Below are 19,473 nucleotides of genomic sequence, written 5' to 3'. Positions count from 1 at the left end.
AGTTGCCACTTAAAAATATTTTTATTTGGTCGAATTCATTTTTATCCATCCTTTAACAGGCGCCTTTTTTGGTGCGTGCCTGTCTTTTTATGCTGTTATTGAATAATTCTGGGGTGTTGAGCTGTTCTGAGGGAGACACAGCAGATGTGGATAGATTTGTCTTTTGGGAAGATGGTGGTGAAGCTTGAGGGTATAAGGAATACTATGAAGTATGTGTCTTAAATGGTGTTGGTACCAGACCTAAATTAGTATATTTTGAAAACTTCACTTTATTGGTTGTATTTTTGAGCTGTATGAATTTATGGCAAAGATCGAAGTCGAATTAAGTTCACCACAACTCGCTTAAAACCGATTAAAATTTATAAGAAATGTTATACTTCACAAGCACTAGCAGAAAAAAGTTCCATGCGAAATTTAACCCGATTTTAGTGAATCGAAAGTAGTTCAAATCGACTTTGAGCTCTGATTTATGCTAAGGCCACGTTTATGAATATGAAGTAGGAATATATCATGAAAATTAAGGTTCATCCATGATCCACGGGCTTCCATTTCCTGTTTTTTGGATGCGTAGGCCTATGGGTCTCAGTTGTACTTTTAGTTCGTCCAAAACTGCCGACCTGCATTTCTTGTCTGCATACTTGCAGTTTTAGACTAAACCAATATAAAACTAAGCAACTCATAAAATGCGCTTCCTCACTCTCACCGTAAACTCTCTCCAACTTGACATAAAATAAAAAAATAAATTCTATTGAATTTTATAGAACGCGTTGTGGACATAACACGTCATAAATTGATTAAATCACAATTTTTTTTGTTAACTGCTGCAAAAAAAAGAAAGAATTTCGTGACATCATACAAATTTGTTCAGTGGCACATAAAAAGTTTTGTGTTATAGCAAAAAAGTCGCTTAATAAATTTATAAAAAAAAGGTTTTTTGCGGATGCAAAAACGTCGCGTAAATTAATTGATTATAAGCGTGGAGCCATGCAATTGAAATCTAATAACAACAGCATGCTGGGCTTAACAAAATCAATTAATATGCCAGCATCAACATCAACGACAACCATGGTTCCAATATTGACGCGAATTGAGCGTACAAGCTCAGGACGTTTTGTTGTGAAAAAAGCTAATAGTATCGATGATGAGTGCAGTAGCGAGGCAATAAGCAGTTGCAGTGATAACGATGATAAATTATTTGCAATGTCAAAATGTCATCACATCGATGAATCAACATCATCGACATCAAATGACAAGTCACATCATAATTCAACCATGTTGTATGACGATGGTGATGGTGACGATGAAATATCAGATGATAGCGATGCTGATTTGATGCTTGATAATTTTGATGTTACACTCGTCGAGGATGACACATATTCAAGTCCAAAGAATGATGCGGAACGAATGTTTCTCGAGGTTGTTGAGGTGTTGCGCTTTGAACAAGAGGTTAGATATGACATTTTTAAAAAATATATATTGAACCAGTATGGGGTCGCAGACAGAAATAATTTCAGGTTAGACAAATATATTCCGAGCAGCTCTGAGACTCGTAAATCTATTAAGTTTTATCAAAACTGAATCATATATGCACGACAACGCCCTCCCCTCAAAAAACAGATATATTTTGTCTAAACTTCAGATTTTTTTATCGTACAGAACAAATGAAAATTTGTTCATACAAAATGCTCCTGCTGGTTCATGCAAACTTCCCCTCATGTTGATCTTGAATAGATTAAAATTATTTTGCATAAATGTATGGAAAATGCTTTGCCTTTATATCTATGAAATTATTTATATATTGGATGGGAAAATTTTTGTGGTGGCGGTTTTTGTGGAGATTTGGTAGGATTTTTGAAGGAACTAGATTCAATTTTCTTGTTTCAAGTTTAACGGTTTTTTGAAATTTAAATGATTTTTTAATTAATCATTGTTGCCTGTTCCAAAAAATAAAATAAAACTAACCTTTAAAATTTTCTATAAAATATTGATCTGGATTGGGACTTGAACCCATGCATGGCCATGGCTCTCTCTCTCAGAAATCGGCTTTTTAACCTTTATGGTCACAGAAACTTCGATTCTATACCCGCAAATCTCACTACACTAGCCTCAACATCCAAAATCCCACTCTGCCCCCAATATACCACACATAATAATTTAATAAATTATTAATCCTAACTAAAATACTCAACACAAACTATAATAACATAACCAAAGTCATCAACCTTTTTGCGATAATAGCCACAAGCTCATTTCATTCCTGATCAAATATTCAAATATTGCAATTGATAATATTTACTTATAAAATCTCCATAAATTCATTTCCATAATATGAGGAAGATCTTTTTTTGTGGAATATAATTTTGTGCTTATTTCCTATTTCCGTTAGATTTCCTCTATTCTGGTTTTTCATGCATATAAAGGCAAAATTGAAACATCCTACAATCATAGCTACAGTTGAGGAAGTGATGGAAGATATGATAATGATAACAATATTATATGAATACCATGCATTTATAAAGTAGCAGAAACTAGATTTGTAATATCCGATAAAGGAACGGAGCTGGAAGTTTTTTTGGTTGGCGTACGTTTCAGACATTTGTTGGCCTTATAGACACACACGCACATGTGGAAATAAGAGAAGCATGAAGGAAAATGAAGAAAATTTATGCTTCTTGGTCTGGAGTCCTTGTGGGGAATTTGTGGGGATTTTCAGAGTACTTGATTAGTTTTGGTGGACTAGTTTGGGTGGCTAGTGACAAAAATTAAGCATAAACTCCAAAATCCATCGAAAATTTTAAATTTTTTTTCAAGTTCACATGCCACAGACAGTAGAAAATGACTAAAACCTTCAAATTGTGTGTCATTGAGCGCCTGAAACATCCAGTCAAGTCCACAAACCTCCTAAATTCATCTAGTCTCCCCAAAATCTCTCTTTCTGACCAAAATATCCCCAAAATTCTTATCAATTCTAATAAATTCAACCAAAACCCCCACAAAGACATCACATCATTGACTAACAAATGAGCAGAGTCAAAAGATAAGAAATTTATGAATTTGTAATCCTGAAAAAGGCATAGCTCGTTCAAAAATTTATTTATAATATCATCATATATTTTCTTTTTCTTCCCTTCTTTTTTTATGCCATCTCTCTTGCTCTCTGTCTCTCGTGCATAAGAAAAATGATCATTTGCGAGATGCTTCATATTGAATGTGAAACGGGCACATCCGGAAAATTTATATCATATGAGAAGGATGAGTGAATGAATTTTGAATGCAAAATTTGTTGAGCAAAAAAAAGAAGGCATGAAATATTAGATAAGATAAGTTAATCAAAATAATAGTTTTGTGGATGTAGTTTTGAGGGATGTGGCACGTTTAATGGAAATTGTGGTGAGAATTATAATAAAGTGATAAAGAAGTTTGATATATCAGTGATATTACATTTGTGTCTTTGAATGTTGCAATTTTCACTTGATTATTGAGGGTTCGATACTCACTGTGGCTATACTTATTGCTACGCTTAAAATATAGCAGTTTATAAACTAATCTACAGCATTAACTCCTTAAGTTTAGAACCTAATCTACAGAATAAATGGTTAAGAATGTAAGGTTCGTTGCAAAATTGCAGGCCTTTAGCTTTAGAAAAAATAGATGGTACGAACTCAAAACTGTTCTTAGCCAAATTTTATTAGAGTTCCTAATAAAATCATAGATTTCGATTCATGTGACTGAAGGACCACTGCATGAAGTGTCCAATTGCTCTCAAACTTTGTAAGCATTAAGTCTATATCACATCCATTTGCTTCCATCATGGTACTGTAGCCTACCAAACAACTGTCTCGAACAGTACTACATGCTTTCTAGGAAGCTGCTAAGTCACTGTTTAAACGATAAAATGGGAAGTTACACTGACCAAGCCTTAACAGACACCGTGAAAGCTGATTTCGACCTATTTTACAGTGAAAATTGCGGTTTGTCGCATTCCCAAGTGGACAAAAATACGTTAGAACTAGTTGATGGCATGGGGATGTCCAGTTGGTGGCAAGGGGGTGTTCAGTTAATGACTATTTATAACGTATTTTTGTCCACTCATGATTGTTCTGTTCGGGTGTTCATTTAAGTAGCACAATACAAAATTCTACTACTTGACGCAACTATAATCATTCCTTTATGATCTGAACAACTAAAGAGGCTACATATGTTGATATAAGTACACTTCAGTCTCCACATTCCATAAAAATTCAACCACAAATCCCATTTTTTTATATATTTTTCCGAGAAAATCTCATCTCATAAACAACTTTTCATTTCACAAAATTAATTTCATAATCCTCACAGAGACACAACAATCATGTAAGCAACAATAACGACAATTGATAACCGAATAAAGCTCGAAACAATGGCATTAAAAAAAATTGTTCCATTTACAGCACCGAAAAAAAAAGAGCAGCATTCATTCGTGTTTTCATGTGAAAGGATTAAGTGGATTTACAATCAAAAAAATACCAATGAAAATCAGCAGCACTGCTGAAAAAAAGAATTGTGAAAATGAAATTATTGTGAGGAACGAAAAATTGTTTTCATTTGTAATCCCTTTTTGAAAATTGGTATTTAATGCGATGGCATGTAATGACAAATTCAATTTGTTGTATAAATTATTCAAAATAGCAACTCGACAATCGAATGTGTGTACTAGAGAAACTGAGTAATTGAAATTGATTGATGCCTTTGCTCTCCTTTTTTTATTTTATTCATTTTCCGCAACTGCTGTTGATGCTGCTATTGTTGTTTATTTAAACTTCAATTATGTAAAAGTGCTCGTGCATTATTTACATTTTATTCATTTCTCACTCACTCACTCACTTTGTTTTATAAGCTGAAAGTTTGAGTTTTTTTAGGTCATGAATGTAATTTTGGGATGCACTTTGACAAACAGTGCTGTTTCCGAGCTGATGTATGATGATGATGGAGCTCAGGTGGTTGATACATGATGCGAAGTTACGGTGGTTTGAGGTTTTTATAGGTACCTTGTTCTTTATTGCCATAGTTTGCTTTATCTCTACAGTCACATAGTTGTCTTGTGCAGATGCGAAGCTTGGTGGGTCGTGGTTCGAAAACCAAAAAAATCCATGTTTCCTTGTACACTCCATCCTTCTTTCTAAATGTCTTAGTCATACTCCTGCCGTCCTAGTAACGCTCCTACTCATCTAATCACGATCTGGTCACGCTTCTGCTGATCTAACCACCGATTGATTTTTGATATTAATTAACGAAATTGTAATAATGCAGAAGAACTGTAAGCTAAAATGCCAGAAAATACAATATACACTTCGTATAAAAGTCGAGAAATGGCTCCTGGTCTCTGGATGTGGCTCTAGCGTAGGATTCAATGTGTTTGTTGCTTGGGTTAAAAGTCGATTTGAGACTTAACAAAATACAGAAATTTCCCAAAAATTCTAATTCATAGCTAATCATCTATCATTAGGTCAGTTCTCAAAATCAAACCTGTTCAATATTATCCAGGGCTCGAAGTCGACTCGGACTTTATATGGAGCCAAGTCAACTCAAGTCAACTTTTCGATACAAAATTCAAGTCAACTTCTCGCTCTGATATTACCTCTCAAAAATGCGCATTCCACATCCTTCAAACTTAACGACATCATTGTTACTTTCATCTATCTTTATCTCAGTAGAATTTTTAAACTTTAATTTGTTAAAATGCAAAAAGATGAAGTTAAACCCGCACCAGAAACACAAGCATGAGTGAAAGAAATTGCTTTGGGTTATAAATTCTTAATGAGCGGGTTTTTCTGCTCTATTGCCATAATAAAAACTTTTAAAAAACGCAACAGAATGTGTGAATGAGAGTGAGTGAGATGGATTGAACATTATGTGTGTGTGCCTGTGTGTGTGGCATGCAGAGAATATAAACAAGGAAAAATTTATTGTTTATGTTTTTCTTTTCACCATAATATTATTAATATAGAGGAATGCATGCTAGTTGTTGAAAGGAACAGCAAATTCTTTTATCGTGTCGTGCTTACTCTGGCCATTGTGTTATGTAATTTTAATTTAATTTTTTACGTTCTTTGTTTCAATTTTTTTCATTTTTCGGAAACTTTTTCTACATAGAAATGTACTTTTCATGGGAATGTTGACGTTGCTGTTTTATACTGTATGGACAGAGCGTTAGATTTCAGATATGAATGACTTGTGAATTGCACTATTTGAGTTGTTATTTATTAAGGTTTTGAGTTTGAAGAAGAAGGTCTGCAATTTGTAAATTTTTTATGGAAATGTGACTGGAATGTTTGGATGTCAGATCACGTTTCATGGTTTGTCAAAGGGTTGGACATAAATAACGTTATCGTGAATGATGTCCAGGCTCAGGTTCAGGTTCAGATTTTTGTGACATTCAGCATACTAAGGGAAATCAAGGCTATGGTAAATTGACCGTCATTTATGAACTGTCCCTAAAATTACCTTCAGTTGACGTCATTTATGAATGGTCCCGAGCATTAAGTACCCCAAAACTAAGTGAAATGAACGTCATTTGTGAGTTACCCTCAGTACTAAGTTCAGCTGACATTATTTATGAAAAGTCCCCAGAATTAGGCTCAGTTGACATCATATTTGAATTTTCCGCAGCATTAAGTTCAGCTGAGGTTTTTATGAACAATCCTCAGAACTGAGCTCAGTTGACGTCACTTGTGAATTGTCCCCAGAACTAAGCTCAGTTAACGTCATTTGTGGACTATCCCATCATCAAGTTCAGATGACGTTATTTATGAACTGTCCACATATTTAAAGTTTAGGTCAGTTTCAGCATAATTTTTAGAATAATTTGAGGAAGGTCGTCCATGTCTTGCAAATCAAAGCTTTTTCACAGTAAGGTCCACAAAAACATTTCCATATCCTCACTGGCCATCTACCTCAAATTAAAATTCTGCCCTCTTTCCATTTTCCTTAATTATAAAACTAAATGCTATGCTTTAAATACTCTGGTAACCCTTATATTATGTCACAAATGCAAACAGCATATACATAAAGTTTTATTATAAGGCATTGAGCTTGAAAATGTAAATATTTATATTACCCACAAAATAGTAGTTTTCCTTGCATATTCACCATCATACCACTATCATCATCATCATCATCATCATGAATTGGAACATGTCATATGAAATTTATTGTAGGAAAGGATCATTCCTTGGAATGAGCTGAAAATCAAATATTTTCCTAATTAAATCTATTGGTTTTCCACTAATGACAGACATGCATATACACAAATTGTTCAGTTCCTCATGTGGATTTTGTGTGAATTTACTTATGTCTGCATATGACTAGTTAATAATAGAAATAGATCAAAAATCATCGCATGCACATCCTCATGTCCATACAAAGGTACAAAATTATAATTTTAATCTATGTCTGAGAAAATTCTATTTCATTGGCCTCAAGGAGAGTTTATGATATGTTTGCATAATCTCCAACCACCCTTATAAGGATGATAACAATAGCAATAAATTAATCTGCTGTGGTTGACTTTTCGGCTAGGCATTTCATTAAAGATTCTTTATTAGCTGTGATAATATTGATTGACTATTGATGATGTAAGGAATTGCTTTTATTAGTTTATTGGATATTTGTCATGTTGGAATTGGAGTTATTGTCTATATTGGTTTTTAATTAATTTTTGTGGCTGCATTGAAAGGATGAACAGGTAGATTCAATGGAAATCTAGCTTTATAATGTTCAGCCTTACTCTATTGATAGGAAATAGCTCAAATCATATTAATTGATTGAAATACTTAAAAAAAGTAAACAATTTTAATGCCTTAATTAAAATGACACATGCCAGTAATTTCCGAGCTGGAAATACATGAACAGTATATTGGCATGATTATTATGAAGTTTATCAGAGTTGGTCAACCGATGAGCTGCCGAACATTAGACTGTACTTTAAAAAGACTCAATCAACTGTGATCCATAGCTTCCCTCAGAAATCACCGTAAGCTGGTTCTTTTGCTGGCTTCCGCTTGCCAATTGCCAATACCAAATGCAATGCTGTCTCTATCGACAGCTTAATTCCAGGAGTTCTTTCAAGAGTCCCACGAGCTCTCTTACCATCCGAAAAGTCTGATTTAAAGAAATTCTATCCCTACTCCCATAAAAGCTTTAAAGCAATTTGCAAATCATGAAATTTACAGGCATAACGAGACTTAAAATCATCACATCGTTCTGAATATATAACTCCAAATTTAGCTACAATATTGGCGCCGGTAATCAAAAATCTTGTTTACGACTTAAAGCGATGATAAGGAAAAGCAATAAAAAATTTAGAAATTTCATTCACTTCCTTAACTCGACTTGATTTTTTAATGTCTTTCTTGTTAAATCAGTTTCGTCATAAAATCCATAAAAATTTGTCACAATCGACTGAAAGAATGGAAAAAAAGCTGAAAAAAAATTTCACAATAGCTTGAAAAATGTTCATAATTTTAGAATCTAATCACAATCAGGCCCTCCTCGCCCATTTCATTAATTTTACAATACAAATGACTATAAAACTTCTGCTTTTAGTCTCAAACAATTTGTAAAGTCATAAATTAAATCATTAGAATTCACGGAGTTAGAAGGAAAAAAAACTGACAAATAAAAAACAAATAAGAATTTTATGCCATTAAATTTCCGGCTATAGTTCTTTGCTCTCGTCTATGAAATGCTCCAAGCTGCTCCTATAAAATAACGAAAAACTTCATAATTAAAGCATGATGGTGTGCCATTAATTTTTATTCTTTTTCATGTTCTCAATTGAAAAACTAAAAATGAGAAAGAATTGGACGCGAGGTGATGGCGCTACCCCTAGCAACAGAGGCGAAGTCAAAAAATTTCACTAGGGGGGTCCGACCATTTTTTTGGATTTTTTTAATAAAACAAACAAGAAATTTAAATGTTAATTAAAGGTTTTTTAATTCTCGGAGAGGGGCCTCCTAAAGGCCCTCCTTGGCGATGACCATGTCTAGCAGGCAAAAGGAAGGTTTTGGTACCTAAAAGAGGTCATTTTAAATTTGCGGATATAGTGATGGACACTTTTGCGTTTTGTGGATCAATTTAAGAAGGAACCAAGGTCAATGGGTCAAGTCTTACAAGAAATTCTCAAATGTACTGTTCAAAGTGAATTTTCAATTTAAGATTGTATTTTGTCAAATTCAATAAAAATTCATATTGCTCAAAGTTGTTAATCAATGTTAAAATAGTACAATCAGTATTAAGGTGATCAGTGGTTAAAACCCAACTGCTTAACAAAAATGAAAGAGTGTTTTGGAATGAGGTTTCTGAAAATTTTTCCATTATTTTGCATCACTTTCCCTGCGTCCATATTAATTAACTGTAGGGTTCGGAAAAATACTAACTGAATATATACAGTTACTAACATGTAGATAATATTCAGAATATATTCAGTTATCTACAGTTTACTAACTGTAGATAAATTCCCCTTGAATACAAAAATTCCGTTAATTTCAAATTGAATATTTCTGGATATTTCTGAATTTGGCACTATTGGGGTTCTTTTTTACTATTTTGAGTCTTAATATTGAAAAAACTAGTTAAGTTACGTTAGTATTATGAGTGGAAAAAAAGTGCAGAAATTAATTGAAATTCCGAAAAAAATATTTTCAGTCCTGGACTTGAACCCGGATCTTCAAAACGAAAATGTTCGAAATTTGTCAAAAATTCCAATATTTGTATGGAGTTTTCGATTACAAAATCAAGACATTTTGGGACTTTGTCGGCACACAGCAGCAAGGGTGAAAAGTACAGCAGTGTTCCGACAAAAATACATGAAAACATTGAATAAATCAATAATTTTTTGACATTTAATTTAAAAGCAAAGAAAATTTACGCATTTCAATTTAAACGGTCATTTTAAATTCAAAAAAATATATTCAGTTAGTTATCTACAGTTAGTAAACTGTAGATAACTGAATATAAGTGTAGATAACTGTAGATAACTGAATATGGCCGAACCCTAATTAACTGTCACTAATCACCCTCCCAGCAGCCGCAACTCATCAAGCAAATCTCTAACTTGATTATCACCAATAACTAGGGTTCGGCCATATTCAGTTATCTACAGTTATCTACACTTATATTCAGTTATCTACAGTTTACTAACTGTAGATAACTAACTGAATATATTTTTTTGAATTTAAAATGACCGTTTAAATTGAAATGCGTAAATTTCCTTCTTCAGGATCTTCTTTTATGACTTAGGGCAGCCATCTGCTGTATTTTTGCCGGGACTCTGCTGTACGTTTCAATCTTGCTGCTGTGTCCCGACAAAGCACCAAAATATCCCGATTTTTTAACAAATCGAAAACTCCATACAAATATTGGAATTTTTGACAAATTTCGAAACATTTTCGTTTTGAAGATGCGGGTTCAAGCCCAGGACTGAACATATTTTTTTACAGAATTTCAATTAATTTCTGCTCTTTTTTGACAGCTACTAACGTAACTTAACTAATTTTTTCAATATTAAGACTCAAAATAGTAAAAAAGAACCCCAATAGTGCCAAATTCAGAAATGTCCAGAAATATTCAATTTGAAATTAACGGAATTTTTGTATTCAAAAAATTTATCTACAGTTAGTAAACTGTAGATAACTGAATATATTCTGAATATTATCTACATGTTAGTAACTGTATATATTCAGTTAGTATTTTTCCAAACCCTACCAATAACCTCTCCTGCCCCTAATATGTCTAACTTAGTCATAAATTCACACTATATAAGTAAACAAATGTCAGTCAAAGCAGTGCCTACTCCTTGATCCACATTTTAAATGCTGACATAAACAATCATTAAAAATAACAATGAGTGACTAATACATCGCGCCAGCGAATATATACATAACAATAGTGCGACAATTTATTTTTATTGCGAACTTTTTTTTTTATTCATTTTTTTTTTTTTTTTAAAAATGCTAACAAACTTGCTGCTTGCACATTTTGCGAATGTTTTTACACAAAATTGTTTTTGCTTGAAGCTAAAATGAGATGAATGAGAATGGAGTATTGGGTAACAAGTTGTGTATACTCATGTTAGAATCGTGTGAATAGTGCATTATTGAATGGATGCACGAAGTTGAGATGATGATTTATGGATGAGATTTTTATGAAGTTGATCAGTGTTTGATCGGGTAGTAGGAGCGTGCTGTGTGGTAAGGATGGATATTTGATGCCAAACCACAAATATCACGTCCATATATTCAAGGAACATGCTTTTCACATTCATGTTTCAAATACTCTATAACAATGGGTGGTGGGCAGTCTGTGTACCGCTGCACGCTAGTGTGACAATACTAGATGTCGAGACCACGGCCCAGAAGTCTCGGGATAGTCTTGTCCCCGAAACCAGAATATTGGGAAAGGTTAAATGCAATTTCAGTCTTAGCTTACCACCAAGGTGTACCATGACACAAAATAGATGGCCTACCACTACTCTATAACATCCAGTCAAAATGATTCCCCATCCAGCACACCAAATTCACATCCCTCAATAAAATGGCTACAAACAAAAAAAATGTGCAACCCAAATAAAAATCAGGAAAGCGCATATTGCATGCAATGTGCAATGAATTCATTCCTTCTATTCTCATTTTCATCATTTTTGCAACCATTTCAATAGTGGCAGCAGCGGGGAAAAAAAAGAGGAAAAATAGAAAAGAATGAAAAATTGTTGAGGAAATGGAAAAAGGAAAGAGAAAGAAACATCAAATGGATTTCTGTAATTGTTAAGCACACTGAAAAGTGCTGACTATAGTCGAAGCTTTCATAATAAGATATAGCTGGAGCTTTTATTCATTCTTCATAACTATTTGCAAGTTTTTTGAGAAGTAGTTGTGGATTAAGATGAGGATTGTAATCAGTTTGGGTTGAATTTGAATTATTATTGAGATTTACTGGATTTGGATCCAGTAAATAGTTACTTAAATGAGTATCTGGATGGAAACTATGATTTGGATAATAAGCAGAGCTCAAAGGTGACTAAGGTTTTGTAAGGATTCTGCTCGATTCGACTCAACTGGGCTCAACTCGAATATACTCGACTCTACTCGACTTTGCCTGACTCTACTCGACTTTACTCGGCTCTACTCGACTTTACTCGGCTCTACTTGACTCTACTCGACTCGACTCGACTTTATTCGGCTCGACTTGACTCGTCTCTACTCGGCTCGACTCGACTCTATTCGACTCTACTCTACTCTTCTGGACTCTACTTGACTCTACTCGACTCGGCTTGACTCTACTCTACTTTACTCGACTATACTCGACTGGACTCGACTCGATTCATCTCATTGCTTACTGGACAAAAGTCACTTGCAGCAAAAATTATGCAAAAATGCACTTCAATGAGCACAAAAATAACTTTCCAACTTCTTCATTTCACCGCTCGTTCATTCTGTCATCCAACGACATTAAAAATAATTTTCGCTATCTTATACTTATATTTTTAAGACTTAAAAGGATTTTTTTTTTATTTTGAAGTTGAGTTTAAGTGCAAAAAATTTTCTTTTCTTTCACACAATGGCTTGCTTTTCTTTTTCCATTTCCTTTCCACTCATCCGTTTGCCTTTGCCTTCTTTCTGTCTTTTGTAAATAAATTTTCAAGAAAAATGAAAAAAAGTTTTATTTTTTTGAAGAATCAGCAAATTTTTTTAATGTGCATAATATCTAGGAAGAGAGTGAGAACCAGAAGAACATAAAATATTCTTATTTGCTAAAGAAATTAATTTTAATTATTAATGTAGATAGTATTTAATCTTTTAGTTAATTTAAGGATGCATGTCTGCATATTGCAAAAAAAAATAGTAATAGATACGCTGATAGAAATAGTTTGTGAATACTGGTTTGAGATTTGAACTCATACCGGATGAACTGATGAATATTGTAATAGTTTGGTATGTTGCTTAATGATTCTACCTGGGTCTTAAATACGTTGTTATCAAATCTAACTAAAATGAATTGATATCTTATCTTTTAGACCAGCAGTGTGCTGCCTATGTGCAGCGGCATACTAGTGTGTTACCAATTTGTTTTAAATGGAAGGAACATTCCATTGAATGAATTGATGAATATTTGATTCTTACCACCAAGGTTTGTCGTAAAAAAAGGGTTGTCAACCACTTATGTTAATATAAAAAGCAGGTCTGCAGTCTTAGAATACAGCCACAAGCTGTAGGCTTGCGAATCTCCAATTCAGGAAATGAAGATTTGCGTTTCATGGCTGAATCCTACTAATGTTTAATGGCTTTGGTTGTCAAAATTAAATGATGTTAAAAATTCAGACCCTATGCCTCCTTACTTACTATTTGTACTCAGTAACAAAATTGTTAAACCACCTACAACCCCTTTCAATGGAAGGTCTCACTTGTTTTGCAACCCTACCGGCATCAATCTTGTCCCAAATCCAAACAGTTCAATTCATCATGTCTAAATTTTGTAGTCTGACAATTCCAATAACTGAACAGATTGCAGATAAAATTTCCAAGTCAATTATCCATCCACCAGAAACTTTTTGCAAGTCAATAAAAATTATTTTCTATCAAACAACTTAAACTTTATCATTCCATCCCACTTGTTTTTATTCTTATCCATTATCTATCAAAACAATAAAGTCTCAACTCTATTACATTTTGATCAATTATCAGTACCACATACTTTATAATTTCTTTAGCGTTCGGCATTGTTTTCATCATTGAGTAAACTTAAAGTTCTTCGTAAATTCCATGAAAGTTTTTCATCGTTTAAAAAATGTTGTTTTTTCTTTCGGACAATTCATTTTGTGCTGCATTTATTGGAGCTTCTCATGATTTTTTCTCATGCTTTGTGTTTGTTTGAAAGTTTGTTTAAGTTACTGAAAGTTGATGAAGTAAAACATTTGTTGAAGCTTAACTGATGAGACGTATTTACAAATAGGAGTTAAATAGTTCCGAACTCAGGGTCCTTGAGACCGAGACAGCGAAGAATCTACATGTAGTTTCGATCACGATCTCCATCTTGGCTTAGGTCTTAAAAATTAGTCAAAATCTTGATTTAGGGAAAACTTATCCTGAAAAAACAAGGAGCATCCTCATAAGTGTCCTCACAAAGTTGAGCATACTCAACTATATTGGTTGCGTATGTTGATCAACATGCTCATTTGGGTGTATGCTCACTGTCTGTTAGGATAGTCTTTAGCAAGCTTATCTTGATTTAGGATTTTTGACATTCGGTTACTGATGGGATTTTACCTCCGAATGGATGAAAAATTGAATGAAAATTTTGCAAATTTTTGAAAAATTTCTGAGTTATGCAGATATTTGTCCTACAACTGTGCTGCTTGATTAAATTTTTCATTAGATGTCAGATGACATAAATGAGGAACTTTAAATCCTGATCGACAAATGTTTAAATATTGTCAACACGAAAGCCAAATGGACAGTCTAATTTGAATCAATTTTAGTTCACTAGACAGTGGTAATCATTTAGTATCCAAAAGGAAGATACTACTAAGCGGTTGTAGTTTATAGCATATTACTTACTTCCTTGGAGTTCATCGGAAGCTGAATCTGTCTATAGATAACTAGGAATACACAAATAATTTTCCGGAACTCAGCAGTTCCGCCTTATGTTCTGATGAATTTTCAATGAAATTCTATCGAACTTTTCACAAATTCGTCGGAATTCCGCAAATTTTTTTAACGATTCCATGAAACCCATCCCTGTCAAGCAAATGCCGTTTAGTTCTAATTCAACTGTCCACTTGGTCCACATGTACACAACATTTTTATCTACACTGATCGAAAAAGAAGCTTCAAAAAATTAATTTCATTATGAGACATTCACAAATTACACCAGCTGCATCCCAGCTTGACAAAACAAATGCAACGTCTCAATTTTCCATCAAATTTGTGCATAAAAATATTTTATTTCACTCGAAAAAAAATTGCAAAAAAAAAAATAGGAGATGAAAAAAAATCCTCTAATTTGTCTACAACTATCTCTCAGTCATTAATTACTTTTTTAATAGTTTTTCTTCCCATCTTTTATTTTTATTTTCAACTATTTTTTCATTCTTTATGCTGTGTTTGTCGAGCGAAGAGTTTCTTGTTGCTACGAGCATAATAGAAGCGAATGAATTTCATGACAGTAGTTCTTGATGTCTCATGTTGCGCAGCAATAGTGCATTCTTTTATTCCACTTGTGGAGACATTTGATATTATTCCTTTTTTTCCTCATTTTTGTGATGATGAAGCACCATGCAATGGCAGATTTTCTTTGAACAGCAAAAAAAATTCTCTTTAATTATTTTTTTTTTGTGTCGTGCTTCACATTCTTAGTGTGGCACACACAAAATAACTAGATACAAAAAATGTTTCTGTTCCTTTAATGATTCTCTCGTTTGTGAAATTTAAGAGGAATGGATGAAAAAGGATGGAAAAAAATAAAATTCAACACTTTTCTGCCATCATGCAGTCCCGAGCGATGCAAATGACGAAGATTCCGTCACAGAGCTCCTTTGAAACTCTTTTTTAACACAAAATGGAAGCTACCTAAGTTTGGCGTCCTTACTTACTTTTCTGGTCGCTCAGATCAATAGTGATCCATGACCTTAAACAGGTGTCGCATGAAGCTAGCTCTATCGCTGGCTTCCACTTGGCAACAATAGTTTGGCAACAATATGGTTACATTAAGAGCTCCGGGACAGAACCAGCGACGTGGTCAGGAGGGTCTTTGGGGACACGGCTGCCCCTCTGAAAAATATATACAAAGATACGGACAGGCTCCTTTCATGAAATTCTCTGGCTACGTCCCTGGACAGAACCATCTTAACTTGTGTCGCTCGGCAAAGATGAATTTCATTGCATTTTGTCATTTTCTTTCATTTTTTCATTTTTTGAGAGCATCTCTCACGTTCTGATGAATTTGAATGTACTATGGAAAAATACTCGTGACCCACATATGATGCGTCTGTATATCATATTGTAATTATTTAAAAAAAAAACTTGTACACTAAGTAATTTATGGCGCAATTCAGAGAATGAATTTTTAATAAATAATGAAACCAGTTAAGATAACTGGAGCTTACTGAAGTTTTGAGGGAATTGAAGCAGAATATTATAATGATGATTTGAAGCTCAATAAAAAAAAAATTATAAGAACAACACATATGTTGATTGATGGAAGTCATAAAATATTATTTGAGATGCATTAATCTAATGCAAGGGTGTGGATATGGTTAAAATTCATCAATATGTGACCCATATTTTCTGTGAGTTTTAAAGCATGAGGTCTCAGGATGTCTAGACCTTTCCATTATTCAAAATTCCTCTCTTAGTTATGACTTACTTATCACAAAACAATTGTACACGGGATGACAGCGGTGCACTTAGCATTTTCTGCAGATACCCATTGCCGATCCACTTAGTACAGTGATGGTCAACCTTTTATTTTTCGCAAGATACTTTGCTGGTAAGCCTCCATTAGAACTGCACACTGCATATGGTTCATGGCACTTCCGCAAAATTTTGGTTGCACTCGTGTGTCTCGAGGCACACAGGTTGCCCATCACTGATTTAGTATGATAAAATAGGAAACCTAAACAAGAAATCATCTTCTCTGGATTGCAATCAACAGTTACAGTCATTCATTCTCTGCCATAAAACAACAAAAGGTGTTCTCCATTATTAAATGCTTTAAAATCAAAACAGCATGGATTTTCACATTTAAATGCACGAGCTTTACACTTACCATAAAATGAAAAATAAATGATGAATGTACGTCACTTATTTCAATGATTTTTTGTTCCCTATTGAAATGAAAAGTGCTTATGGTTCCCTCTCAACCTACAATTATAGAGGAAATACATGCAAAAATAGAAATGAAATAAAAGAGAATGAAAAACGTCAAGAAGTTTGGAAGGGTGCAAAGAACAAAAGGAAAAATGTTTAATTTGACATCTTAAGTAGTAAAAATTGAAAACTTGAAATGGATGTCAGTCAAGGGTCAAAAGACTCGTTTAATGCAACAAAAGAATGGAAAACTCGAAAAATTCAATTTTATTTCTTAAAGTATGAATGGTTTGGGACTTATAATAGGCATGAAACAAGCAATGAAGTCCAATAGGGATTAACCTACCTAACAGACAAGAGAGCGTACTCACCTTTAATATTCTAGATGAGCATGCTCGTGAGCAGTGTTCTCATCTTTTTCTGCTCTTGAAAGCAGACTTTCTTTGCCTGCTATGGCCTTGCTAAAGTCAAGTGAATTTTTGAGTGAGAATTAGTAAATGATGGTTTTGAACCAAGTCTAGTTGCCTGAAAAGACGCTGCATTCTTAACCAGAGTTGGAATACAGGTAGAAAAAAATCGTCTAAAGCCCTCCGAATCACTGCTTCTGTAGGTGTCCTCTTGTGCAGGTTGCTATCTTCTGCCGATGGACCCTTCCGCAGATTGCAGTCTTCTGACGATGATTGCTTCCGCAGATTGTTACTTTCTGCGGAGTCATCAGAAGTCTGTTACCTGTAGAAGAGTCCATCTGCAGAAGGCAACTACCTGCAGAAGTGCCCATTTGCATAAGGCGGCTACCTGCAGAAGGAGCCATCTGCACAAGACGACTACCTGCAGTAGAAGACCTCTGCAGAAGGATGCTACAGCTATTATACTAACTCTTGTCTAGACAACGTAAACTATAAAACATACAGCATTAGTATTCCTATTAATAGCTAATTAAAGCAATCATAAATTTCAATGCACTAAAAGGAAAAGTGTGCGTTGATGGGTGACCGAAAACTTCCGACAGTTTCTTTACATCACAACTCAAATACCGTTTTTATGTTATGAATGATTTATGTGACTGTGAGAAATGGAAACATTACTCATTTCTTTTTGTCTATTTAGAGCAAAACTCAGTGGGACTTTATTATTTACTAGCTTTACTAGATTGACTGATTCATTTATTGTTTTAAACAAAATTCATTTATTTCTCAATTTTTCTTTACAGAAAATGCGTCAATTCCAAAAAACCTTGGAAGATTTGAGTTCGCGTGTTAGTCAAGCCGAACAATTGGCTCATTCATGGCAAACGCCATCGTCAGCAAATGAGGCAATTGATCAAATGCAGTATCTGCAACGTCTTAAAGACCAGATGACAACAGCGGGTGCATTATTGGATGACTGTAATGAACAGCAAAGCTTTTTTACCGCAAATCACGTGTTAGTTCCTAGTCAATGCTTATCAAAGCTTGAAGATTTGAACACGCGTATGAAATTATTACAAATTGCTATTGATGAACGTCATAAGATTCTCGTACAAGTTGGTGGAAATCAATTGACTGCATCAATGAGTGAGAATAATAGGAATTTACATAACTTGTCTGGCACAATTGGTCCCGTACCAAATTTGGCGACGAGCGTTAAATCACCTTGGGAAAGAGCAACGACTCCAGCGAATGTGCCTTATTACATTAAGTAAGTAATGTGCTATTTCCTTATTCTTTCAGTTAATTAATATAATTTCTCGCAAAAAAAAAATAGCCACGAACGTGAAACAACAACATGGGATCATCCAGATATGATTGATTTGATGAAATCCTTATCAGACCTAAACGATATTCGATTTTCCGCTTATCGTACGGCAATGAAACTTCGTACCGTTCAGAAAAAATTATCATTCGATAAAATTCAAATGAATGTTGCAATCGAACGATTCGACATTCATGGATTACGAGGACAGAATGATAAACTAATTGATATTGCGGACATGACGACAGTATTGCATTCACTTTATGTCACAATTGATCAAATTGATATGCCACTTCTGTTGGATCTCGCTATTAATTGGATACTTAATGTTTATGATTCCCAACGTACTGGACAAATTCGTGTGCTTAGCTTTAAAGTCGGTCTGATATTGCTGTGTAAAGGACCCCTCGAGGAGAAATATCGCTATTTATTCCGACTCATTGCCGATCAAGATAAGAAAGTTGATCAGAGAAAATTGGGACTTTTATTACATGATTGTATACAGGTTCCACGTCAATTGGGTGAAGTTGCAGCATTTGGTGGATCCAATATTGAACCATCAGTCCGTTCATGTTTCGAACGTGCTGGTGTTAATCAGAATGGCGAGCTTTTAGAAACTTCCATTGAGGCACAACATTTCCTTGGTTGGCTTCAACATGAACCACAAAGTCTTGTATGGCTTCCAGTTATGCATAGATTATCGGCAGCAGAATCAGCAAAACATCAAGCAAAATGCAACATTTGCAAGGAATATCCAATTGTTGGATTTAGATATCGATGCTTAAAATGCTTCAATTTTGATATGTGTCAGACGTGCTTCTTCCTTGGTAAAAATGCTAAAAATCATAAACTCACACATCCAATGCATGAGTACTGCACAACGGTAAGTCGACAATTTTTT

The 19,473-nt window shown here is 34.2% G+C and overlaps 1 protein-coding gene across 14 annotated transcripts in view; it reads left to right on the top strand.

Annotated features, from left to right (window-relative positions):
- LOC139090145 (dystrophin, isoforms A/C/F/G/H-like) overlaps positions 1 to 19,473 on the top strand; it is a 239,027-nt gene that overhangs the window by 212,521 nt on the left and 7,033 nt on the right. For all 14 annotated transcript variants that reach the window (XM_070639868.1, XM_070639867.1, XM_070639857.1 and 11 more), the window contains 2 exons: positions 18,052 to 18,518; positions 18,585 to 19,455. In XM_070639868.1, coding sequence (XP_070495969.1) covers positions 18,052 to 18,518; positions 18,585 to 19,455 — 1,338 coding nt within the window. The remainder of the gene's footprint in view (positions 1 to 18,051; positions 18,519 to 18,584; positions 19,456 to 19,473) is intronic.

The sequence above is a fragment of the Chironomus tepperi genome, unplaced genomic scaffold (assembly GCF_022539635.2).
Source record: "Chironomus tepperi strain 1889 unplaced genomic scaffold, CSIRO-AGI_Ctep_v1 contig_217, whole genome shotgun sequence".
Taxonomy (NCBI): Eukaryota; Metazoa; Arthropoda; class Insecta; order Diptera; family Chironomidae; genus Chironomus; species Chironomus tepperi.
The sequence above is the reverse complement of the archived record's forward strand: the minus strand, read 5'-3'. Positions and strand labels throughout refer to the sequence as shown.